Below are 11,743 nucleotides of genomic sequence, written 5' to 3' on the forward strand. Positions count from 1 at the left end.
CATTCTGCAATTCAGTTATCCCAGTTCTTTTCTTTACAAGGCTTTATGGGGATAAACTGGGAAGAAACCAGCTTTGTTTGTTAATTTTTCAGTGTTCTCTAACCCGGCTGGTATTCCTGAAATAGGTAGAGGTCGCCGACCTTATTTCAGCATCTCTGCTTACAGTCGGTGTTGTGTAGTCATTACAGTAAAACTATGAACAGATGCCAGTATTGTTATCTTCAAAAGATCTATACGCTTTTTGCCTCCTGCTTGTGTAACTAACAACCTAGATTTCTGTTTTGAGCTAATAGTTTTTGCTAAACCTATGTTATATTCTGGTGAGGTTCTCTAAACATCCGTAAAGGTAGGGTTACATATAGACAATTTAATGATTTGCCAAATGTAATGTCCTAGTCCCTTCAGTTTACTCAGGAGAAATATATAAACTTTTTAGTTTAAATAAATAGGATACAATTAACAAACACTGTGTTCCCAAACTGTTTCAAATACCTATAGTCTTTTGATACATTCCTCTTTTCATAAAAATCATTGGTGAATTTATAATAGAGTAAATTACAATATCTTGGATAAGTCTTCCCGAAAGGTTTTATTCAAAAATAGACATTGTCTTTGATTTTTCCTTGAGTTAGAGATATGTACTATTTTGAACTAAGTTTATGGTTAAAAAGAGAGAACCTTATACGGCTTTTTAATTTCTTCGTTCAAACTTGGTAAATCCTGATTGGGGAAATAAGACCTGGTTCTCACATTAAGGCTGAGTCTACTCGTGCCCCTTCCTTTTGAAAGGGGCATGTTAATGAGCGGGTTCAAAAGATGGTAATGAGATACTGCAATGAATATGCAGCACCTCATTACCATAATGGCGGCCGCAGTGATTCGAAAGTGCGGCTTTTTTAATATCGCGCCACCCGTGGAGACGGGACCTTCCGAAAGGATCCACCCCCCCAATTTTTGAAAGCCCTTCTTCTGATCACCAGATAGGAAGAAGGGCTTTCAAAAACTTGGGGGGGGGGGGTCCTTTCAGAAGGTCCCGTCTCCAGGGGCAGCAAGCGATTCGAAAAGCCACACTTTCGAATCGCCATGGCCACCATTATGCTAATGAGGTGCTGCATATTCATTGCAGCGCCTCATTAGCATCTTTCAAAACCACTCATTAACATGCCCCTTTCAAAAGGAAGGGGCACGTGTAGACACAGGGTAAATGTTTAAATTCAGAAATATTAATTGATATGTTATGGACTGTATGAGTAACTTTGCCAGAAATAAACACTAACAACTTTTAACAAAATGACCCTAGTCATTAAAATGTTATCTTTTGGCTTTCCATTCTAACAAATCATAAATAATTTTAATTTTTCTCTAACCTCTCCCTAAAGCAACAATTTTCTACAGATTGCTATGTTGTTCATACTACCATGTGCTGAATTTCCTTACTTGTATATATTGTAATTCTAACCATATGCTCTGTGTTTTTGTCCTTGTGCGATCTTTATCATTCAGAGTTTTAATGCAGTTCAGCTGGTGGATATTGAGCCTTCACCTGTCAGTGCTATGAGAATGACTATAGCAGAGGTATATGGTAGTGTTTGTCATGAGTGTTTTTGGCATTTGTGGTGGTATTGGTATGCATGCTAACATGAGTGCTATATTCTGTGTCACGCGTAAGTAGCAACTGAATGAATAATATATAAGGACGTAACTCATTTGCTCCATTTTGAGAACTAATAGTTAAATTACCATTTTCTTCTTTCATGTTATGTTAATTGTATGGATCAGTTTCTCACTTACAGCTTCTTTCCTTCTGAAGTATCTTTCGCTTTGCGCATCATTTATAATTAAAATTTCACAACTTGAGGAGCTATAGTGACGTGTAATTGTCACTTCTCTGACACGCTCAGAAGAGGCTGATCTCACTATTTCATCTTTTAATATAATTGAAAATATTTCTAATACATACAAGACAAGGGGGTCTTCCAACAATATTTTTAAGTAGATGCATGTCAGTTCCATGCTTTCATGTGAGATATCAGGGTGTAGGCAAACCTGGGCTTGTACTAAATAAAGCAGTTGTACGTCCAACTGATCATTTGAGAGGAACACATGTAACTCTCACCGTCTTTGTCGCTAAAAGTTAGACTGAGACTCCTAACATACCAGGGAGCTTTCAAGCATATAGTGATAACCCATCTCCCAACACAATTAAATTCTCCCTTTTCTAGAAACTACGCACATCTGAAATAGAATCTTAATTTAATTTCATGAAGACCCAAGCATTACAAGTAAAATTCTTCTTTGAAGTGGCCCATGTTATTTCGCCTTGTTGAATGTGGGTTTCTGTTGCTCTGAATGTCAGGAACTTTCTAGAAAACAGTGTCAGAGCCAGGAATGTAAAACATGCCTCAGTATTTCAGACAGATTCTGTCTCACTTGCCTGACCATACTGAAGTTCTTGTTTATTCCTTGCATGGCCTTTTCTTGAACTACCAGATGTTTCTGAAATACTCTGTTTTCACAAGAAAATCACAAAAAGCTTCATTTCTTGACTGAAATATACATCTTTCTTAATTGGGTGGAGGGTTGTATCTAGAACTGTGTGAAATTGGGGACAGTATTTGCACATTTTAAGTTTTCACTCAAGATCAGAAGTGGTATGTTTTCTAGTAAGTCAAATTATAATTAAGACTGAAGTATTTATAACTGCTATGCATTTGTTGCCACATAATTCTTGCCCTTTTGTGTGGAAGATTTGTTAAGAGACTGTGAGTTTGCTCTTCTGTTTTAATGGGGGTATGCATGATTATTTTCATTTTAAAAGGTTAAGAAAATTTACTGCAGAGTTATCTGCCATTCTTAGTGAAAATACAGGGCTCCTCCACCGCACCGCACCCCACCCCACCCCACCCAAAAAAAACCAAAACAGTTCTGAGCTTTCTTGAAGGATGAGTGCTTCTGGGCCCTGTTTGGTGTTGTGAGGTGCCAGTATAAGGTGAACTATTTTCTGGTTTTAAATATGAATGTGTGGTTTCTCTGTTGAGCTTCCCAGCACAACGGAACAGAAGGGACTCTCATACGGCCCCTGCTGTTGTGCAGAGCTCTCAGGATCTAACAGTGCAGCAAAGAGTGTGCCTTTAACCTCTGAAAGCAGGAAGCTGATAATTCACTCTCAGCATGAACTTATTGACAGTTATCAGGTGAGGCTCTCAGAAGAGGTAGGTAAGGAACTGCTATTCTGTCCCAGGAGAATTTTCAGTACTGCAGAAAATTTTCTCATCCTGAATCAGGGCAAAAAGTTGACATCTTAAAATTTTTGTGAACCAGATTCTCTAAAGAAATTCTAATTAAATCATTCAAAATGTTGATTTGAAAAATCAAAATGAAATGTTTTGAAATTGTACTTTTTCTACATTTTTCTGTAAATTAAATTTCTAAATAGTTGTTTTGAGCTGCAAACCTTGTTTGTTTAAAAATGTTGAAATGGAATGTTTCAACAATATTAAAACCTCTTTTCTAAAGGAGAAGTTAATCTAAACTGAGCTTTTCCTTTGTAAAATTTCAGTTTTGATAGATCAGTATTTCCTGATCCCCCAAAAAAACTTAGTTTTTAAAAACAAACAAACAAACTTAACCAGACCTAGTTCTATTCTTTTTAGGAGGGAAATTCACAGATACACAAGACCTTTCAGAATGGTGTAGAAGAAATAAACGCATGTTGGGGGATGCTTCCCACCCACCTCCCAACCCAGAAGCAAAGGCATGCAGTTAACCTGTGCAGTAAATATAGGTGAAGAACATTGTGGCTAGCAAAATGGGGTGGTTAATCATCAGGGCCATGCCTACATTATCATGATCTTTTGAAAGAAGTTCTTCCAGAAGATCTCCTCAGAAAAAGCTTCTTTTGGGAGAGCACGTCCACACGCAAAATTGTGGATCGAAAGCTTGATCTGCTCTTTCAATAGAGAGCATCCACACAGCTCCTCTCTTTCAAAGGAACAAGCCAGGGATCGAAAAATCTGGTGCCATGAGAACTGTTCTTTAAAAAAAAAAAAAAAAAAAAAAAGGCCTGGGGAGAGTCTATGCATACCTTTTTTTTAAAAAACAGCTTTCGAAAGGAGGCACTCTTCCTGATCTGGGAAGGGAAGATGGCTTCTGGAAGAAGAGCTGCAGTCTTTCAATTTTGGATCAAAAGAGTGCATTTCATGTGTGAACACTTGAAAAAAGACCTGATTTTCCAAAAGAACTTGCTAGTACAGACACAGCCCAGGACTTCCATTTAGAGCGCAAAGTGAACTTGTAATCAGAAGTCAACAAAGTTCATTGTACAAAATACATATTGTCCTCCATGATGCTTAGATAAGTGTATCTTTAAGGACATGGCAAAATATTTTTAAAAATTAGCCAGCTTTTGTTATCCTTCCTGGCTGGAAAACAGTCCCCTTCCTTGAACTCCATGTTATCATGTGAGAAACTACAACAAATAATCAGAATTATCTCCAAAAACTGAGAATGGCAGTAAAGAGCTGACACTAAACCTTTGAAGTGATTCTCCTTCCTGTTTTTCTAATCACTGCCTGTGTAATTGTAGTTGTCTCCAGTTGCAGTATTAAAATGGTTCTTCGGTTACAGTATTAGACTTGTTGTCTCTCTCTCAGCCAGGTTAAACTAATGCTAATTTACTAACTTACTCAAGTTTAATTTTTTGAAAAAATATTTAATTTATTGGGCACACTTAAATATTCAATTTTGATGTTGGTTCAGGAAGTAAACTTTCAACATCTCAGAAATATTTGAGTGTTCTGTAGTATAATTCCTTGAGGACCATGCTAAAGAGTGAGTTTTAAGACAAGGTGACAAATATCAGAGGGGTAACGGAGCTAGTATGTATCTTCAAAAACAATAAGAAGTCCTGTGGCACCGGAGTCTGTAAGGCATCAGACCACAAGTCTATAAGGTGTCACAGAACTTCTTGTTTTTTAAGACATGGTGTCCCAAGTTGTATTTAGGAGCAGGGATAATACAGTAAACTCTTGGGCCTTGTCTACACTAGCCAAAAACTTCGAAATGGCCATGCAAATTGCCATTTCGAAGTTTACTAATGAAGCACTGAAATACATATTCAGCGCCTCATTAGCATGCGGGCGGCCGCGGCACTTCAAAATTGACGTGGCTCGCTGCCGTGCGGCTCATCCAGACGAAGCTCCTTTTCGAAAGGACCCCACCTACTTCGAAGTCCCCTTATTCCCATCTGCTCATAGGAATAAGGGGACTTCGACGTAGGCGGGGTCCTTTTGAAAAGGAGCCCTGTCTGGACGAGCTGCACAGTGGCGAGCCACGTCAATTTTGAAGTGCTGCGGCTGCCCGCATGTTAATGAGGCGCTGAATATGTATTTCAGCGCTTCATTAGTAAACTTCGAGATGGCCATTTGCATGGCAATTTCGAAGTTTTTGGCTAGTGTAGAGATGGCCTTGGTCAACTGTTGTTTGATCAACCATCACACTTGAATAACTGAGATAACATAGAGCCAAGCAGCTCTGGTCAGCGGATACCAGGCAGGAGCATGGAGATAGCGGAGGAGCCTGCAGGCTGCACACAGGGACACAGGGCTAACAGTATCCAAGAGGCAGCCATGTTAGTCTGTATCTTCAAAAACAATAAGAAGTCCTGTGGCACCTTATAGGCCTGCTCCCTAAGAAGACTGCCCATTAAGAAATAATTAATGTCAATTGCAGTGTAGATATTTCTTTTAAAAGATCAAGACAGAGGATCTGCCAAGTAGCCATCAGGCAGTCACTTTCAATGACCATTATTAGCACTCTTCTAAAACGTCCAGTCCCACCCTTTTGGGACACAGATACTGTCTGAGTGCAGCCAACAAAGTCCTCTGCTCTCCCACCCAGCGTGAGCGACTCGGGCTGACCAGAGCTACTCAGCTACGTAGCTGGCAGGAGATAAGTCTCCTAATGTATGTGGATGCTTATGGAAGAAGACTGAGAACAATATTCTTCATACATTTTTGTTTCTTAATATCTAATCTTGTTTTTCTTTAGTGTTATGCATTGCTTGGAACAGTAAACCCTCGACTTACCGAGGATTGTGTTTCTGCAATCCCTGCGTAACTCGAATTTTTGTGCAAGTCAAAGGGAAAAGATGCTCCTGTCAGATGTGGCAAGAGTCAGGCTGTTGCCCCCAACAGGAATGGTTTCCCACTGCTGCCCTCCAACAAGATTGGTTTTGCATAGTCTGTAAAATGAGGCCACAATTTTCTACCTGAAAGGTAGCAAAAGAAGACATATATTTTATAGGGTGCAAAATAATTAGACATTTGTTGGTTGTAGCTTTCCTGGAAATAAAATAAGCAAATATTTGTATGGTTAAATATCACTACTTCAAGTATTATGAATTATTACTGAGAGGAAATAAAGTCATTCCTTTAAGTGTTGATGATAAAATACTGGTCTCTTTCCTAAGTGAGAACTTTGTAAAACTTTAAATTTGTTCCTGTATTTTTACATACGTGGTGTGTGGCTGATGTCACTGAAGGTCCTTTTGTTTCAGTGACTCTCCTTGGGGACAGGTTTCCAGTCTGTGGCTTCTGATATGGCAGTCATATTTGAGATTTACTAATAGGTCAGTTGTGAAGAAAATTATGGAGAATTAGAAACTTAGTCATCTGCTCTGTGATCTGTGTCTGAGTTTTAACATGATTCCTGCCTTATTTTTCTATATATATGGTGAAACATAATTTTTTGTGGAATCTAGAAGATAATAGCAGCATTTGTTGTATTCAGTTAGGTTTGTCTTTGTCTGATTCTGAACAATTGGTTAAGTAATGAGAATAAAGACACCAGTTGCACAGATCTCCTGTCTACTGAAGTATTTAGTCATCACCATATTAGTGTCCATAGAGTCATTTGTATTGAGGCTAATTCAGTAGATCCATTTCTGCACTGAGGATCCTTGATAAATAGCCATTTTTTTTGGTTTGTTTATAAGACAGTGTGTTATATATGAGAATAGCTAGAGGGAAAAGGAGCTGCTACAATAGGTGACTGTCTGCACAAAGTGAAGACTTGTAAATCTGTGTGCAAGTTGAACTCTATCTTGTACAAGAAAATTAATTTTTCTTGTAGTTCCTTCAAGTGAATTGGAATGAGAGAGTTTGAATATTTTAAATAATAACAGAAAAAAATCAAACATTCAAAATTCAAGACCAGAAATTAAAATACAAACATATTTCAAATCCAGTCATCTGAACAAATGAAGTTACTTAAATCTGTCCTTCATGAACAAAAGAGGAGCACAAATCATTAGAGCCCTGCAAATCCACAGGTACAGGTGAGGATGCCCGCAGCTCATATTTGCAAATACAGATACAGATACAAATTTTGTATCTCTGCAGGCTCTCTAAATCACTGTTCAGGTCTAATGTTATTGATCACTGACATCTGACAACGTTATCCATGTTAGCAGAGAAATTAGGAGTTCCAGAGACTACAAAACTCTTGACACTATTTGAGAATTATTTCTAACGTGCTTCATAAAGACTCCAGCTGTTCTTTTCCCAAAACGAACATGAAGGCACAGGTAGAGAGAGCTTGTCCATAATGCCATCCCAAAATGTGTGGCCTCATCTATTTCAACAACTCCTGTGTGTGTTTAGTGCAGAGGTGTCCAACCTTTTTTTCATCAGGGCCACATGGCAATTTTTTTTACATATTGTGGGAGCTGAACACAAAATAGCCCCAACTCCCCCCCCCCCACCAGTCTTAATCCCTTGTAACCTCATCAGAGCAAAAAGGCATGCTTAGAATTGCTTAATGCTAAACTATATGCTTGTTCACAACTGTGAAGGTGCTGAAGGGATCTTCAAAGGGCTATACCGGGGTGGCCAAACCACGGCAATGAAATGTGACTCCTGCTCGGAGCCGCATGTCAACAGTGCTTACCACTGCTCTGTGCATGTGCCCCAGCCTTTGGAGGAAGAAGTGCATGGTGGTGACTCCGGTGAGTCACTGGCATTGGGTTACAGTTGGGGGGTAGCTGGAGGTGCCTGGCTCTGGGGGAAGGGGAAGGCATTTAGCCATGCATTATACACTTATTTTTTTCTATCTATATAGATATACATATTCTATCTAGAAACATAGATAGATAAAAATAAATGTATAATATGTGGCTCTTTGCTCTCTATCCACAGCTGTTTTGGCTCTTAGTCTCTAACTGTATGGCCACCCAGGCCTATGGCTACCCTAAAATTTGCCATAGCCTATAGCAGCCGTCATTGTCCAGGTGCCCAGCTCTAAAGGCAGAGTGGAAAGAGAGTGGCAGCTGTTGGGCCTGGTATGTAGCAAAAGCAGAGAAGTATGTCCAGGCAGAAGCTGGGGAGCCTGAGATCAGCCTCCAGTCTGTGTCTCCATCTACAGCTGCACACCACAGCAGGTGGAGGGTTTGGGGCTCCCCATAGCAACCTGCCAGGCTTCTGGGGTGGCATCCTGCAGTCACGGCCTCCCCAGTTTTCTGTCTGGCCCACCTTAGCTCCCGCCACCAGGCAGAGGCTGGTGCTTCCCTTTTTCAGAATAGAAGAAGCCATCTTTCTGGCATGCAAGTGTAGTCCCAAGTGACTCTTCATAACTAAAATTAAAGGAGTTCTATATAAGAACAAAACAGACACCAAATTTATGTGAAGCTTTTCTTGAGTACTCCTGTTTAGGTGTAAGGTGTATGAAACTTAAAGTGATGCATATCCCAGAAAAAGGTTTGATCGTAAGGTGGGTCTTGCAATGTGACATTGGCATATTTTGAACTTTTAAAAAAGTACTGAATGAGATTTTTAGGTGTGCTTTGTATTAGTGGTTTACATGTAGTGTATGTTTATGTTTACTTCTTTCTATTTTTTGTTATAGGCTAGAAAAACACTTTGAGTGTTCATTGGGTTTAAGGGAGTTAACGTTTCTTACTGCCAAAACTACAAGTGTACAATCTGTATCAACCCTAATTGCATGTATGGGTATATACAGACTGCATACTTGTCTCTGTAGGACAACTCCTGCACCTGCAATAGCCTTTTGAACAAAACTTGGAAACATGACTCCTGTCTACACACTAAATATAGTAATTTTTTGAGAACTAGCACATGATTACCGGTCTCTCAACTCTGCATCCAATGACTTCTTATTCTTTAGGCAGACAAGTATTTTTTGCTTTAAAAGCCTGAGTTTTTAGCAGTTTATACTGTTTTCGCTATGCTCTAAGCTGAGCGACTAAAGCAGAAGGCTCATCTATATTTAGCTGAGTTTGTTGGACCCTTTATTTGCTGTCTAGCCAGCAGACGCAGGTTAGTTTTCCTCTTCAATTTGAGTCCTATAGCTTTCCAGCAAGTGGGGAGCTCAAGCCTAAACACAGAAGCCACACACTTTTCTTGGCAAAGGTGAACCATCCCAGTGAAGTAATTGGAAATTAGATGAATTGTTCCAATGTTTAAAATTAAGCACGTTTTAGTATTTTTTTATTCATGGTGCCCTGTGTGGTGGGGTGGAGGAAGTTGGCATCAGTGTTGCAGGGGCAGGAGCAAGCCTGGAATTCATAGGCATGGGAAAGGTAGGTGTAACGACACCCCCATATTTTACATGGGTTTCTGGCAGCCACTTTCCAGAGCTCTGCCACCAGTGCCATGCCCTGGGTTCTGACTTTGCACCTAAGGTCATGGTTGCCACGTGGGGCTGCATTCCCAGCCCTGTGCCCCCCACAGGCCAGTACAGGGGTCTCCCTCTGATACATGGTCCTGCTCCAGGCTCCAGCAAGGCAGAGTTGGTGAATATGGCTGGGTGCAGCCTGCGGGGGCACCAGGTGATGTGTCCCAAATTTAGTCACGCCTCCCTCAGCTGTGTATTCTGTGTATGCCTAGGAACTGCCCAGCCTACTGTACAAACACAAAAAAAAATACTCCCCCACCTCCCCAAGAGCCTCCAACTGAAATATAAGACAAAGGAAAATTGGTGGATACAGGTAGACCAACAGGAGTATGGGAAACATTGAGACCAATTTACTGGTCAGTGTGATGGGCAGTAACTCCCACACACCTGTAGTCTGATTGTTGTCAAGTTTGTTTGGGTGTTTTTTGTGAAGGTCAGGGTGTGAGTTGTTTTTGTTTTGTTTATTTTGCTCATGGCAAAAGAGCATGTTAAAGAGGGATTTGAAGGAGGTTAATGAGATTTTTATGGTTGTCATCTGCCAGATAAGAGGGCCAGCTTTAACAAGTGAAGGATAGAAGCTAAGGGCAGGTCTACCATACAGGGGAAGATCAAATTAAGGTATGCAATTTCAGCTATGTTAATTACATATCTAAAGTCTACAAAGCTTAATTCAAGTTTCCATGGTGTCTTCATTAAGGGAGATTGGCAGGAACCTGCTCTCCCATCAGCTTCCCTTACACCTAATGGGAGGCAGGAGTGCCACAGTCAATGGGAGCTTAATGTAAATACAATTTAGTGTGTCCTCATGAGACACACTAAATTTAACTCTGGAAGATTTACATGGTAGGGTTGATCTTCCATATAGGACAGATGTACTCTGAGAGTCTGCCTCCATTAAATGCAGGAATCAATCTTTTGATAATGAAACGGGTAGGGTGGGATTAGGTCACCAGGGGTCTTAAAAGTGAAGACAGGTGACTTATGTTTGATACAATAAAATTATTGTAAATCTTCGCAAATATCAAGATGAGCTGATTCTCGCAGAGGGGAGCTGTGTGATGATCTGGTATATGGCAGGGTACATACACCCCTGGGTGAGAGCTGCTGCAACAGACCAGATGCCTCAGTGTTTGTGGAACTGGGATTTACACTGAAGATTTATCTCAGGAGTGGGCAATAATTTTTGATGAGGGAGGCATGCTAAGATTTTGGTAAGTGGTCAAGGGATGCATTTTTTTCTGTAGTGAGTCTTGAGTGGAGGTTTTAAAAAAAAATAGAACAAAAAAAATCAGAGAGGGCATAGTTTGGTGGTTTGAGCGTTGGCCTTGTAAACCCAGAGTTGGGAGTTTAATCCTTGAGGGCTCCATTTAGTCATCTGGGGCAAACAGGTTGAGAAAGGAATGGTTTGGCCCTGCCAAGAGGGCAGGGGACTGTACTTGATGACTGCCTGAGGTCTCTTCCAGCTCTATGAGATGTGTATCTCCATATATTATATACAATAGGGTCTCACAATTCGCAAACTTAATGTTCACAAATTCAATTGTTCGCGAGCAGCCCAGTGGCCACTTCCCCAGCATCCCTAGGGACCCCTGTATTCGCCAAAAATCAACATTAACAAGGGTTCTGAACATGGAACCTTCACAAATGTTGAGACCCCCCCACCCCACTATATTAGGTTAAGTGCAGGCAGGAGCTTAGGGTGGGGGACTAGAGTATGGGATAGGCTGTGTAGTCTGAGAGGGAGTTTAGATGGAGTGGCTTGTGATCTCGGTCAGGGACTTGGGGTCAAGATCTGTGAGGAGGTATGGGTAGAGGGTATAGGAAGGGGTACTGGGTCTGGGAGGGAGTTGTGACCTGCGGGATGGGGATGCAAAGAGTTTGGGTGGTGCCCTGGGGCAGGGAAGCAGGGAGGTGTGAGAGGCAGGCTCTGGCTGGGAAGCGCATACCTACGCGGCCCCCAGACAGCAGTCGTGCGGAACCTGAGACAGGCTCCCTGCCTGCTGCAGTCTGAGATAGTTCAAAATTGCTGCCTGCTACATGTGGCTCTCTGCTC

The 11,743-nt window shown here is 40.9% G+C and overlaps 1 protein-coding gene across 4 annotated transcripts in view; it reads left to right on the forward strand.

Annotated features, from left to right (window-relative positions):
• The window catches only part of FCHSD2 (FCH and double SH3 domains 2), a 316,194-nt gene that overhangs the window by 245,901 nt on the left and 58,550 nt on the right, over window positions 1-11,743 (forward strand). For 2 of the 4 annotated variants that reach the window (XM_074980103.1, XM_074980357.1), the window contains exons 11-12: window positions 1,504-1,575; window positions 3,039-3,194. The exons of 1 other annotated variant lie outside the window; for it this stretch is intronic. In XM_074980103.1, the coding sequence (XP_074836204.1) occupies window positions 1,504-1,575; window positions 3,039-3,194 (228 nt within the window). The remainder of the gene's footprint in view (window positions 1-1,503; window positions 1,576-3,038; window positions 3,195-11,743) is intronic. One more of the 4 variants, XM_074980193.1, reaches the window with a different exon arrangement.

The sequence above is a fragment of the Carettochelys insculpta genome, chromosome 1 (assembly GCF_033958435.1).
Source record: "Carettochelys insculpta isolate YL-2023 chromosome 1, ASM3395843v1, whole genome shotgun sequence".
Taxonomy (NCBI): Eukaryota; Metazoa; Chordata; order Testudines; family Carettochelyidae; genus Carettochelys; species Carettochelys insculpta.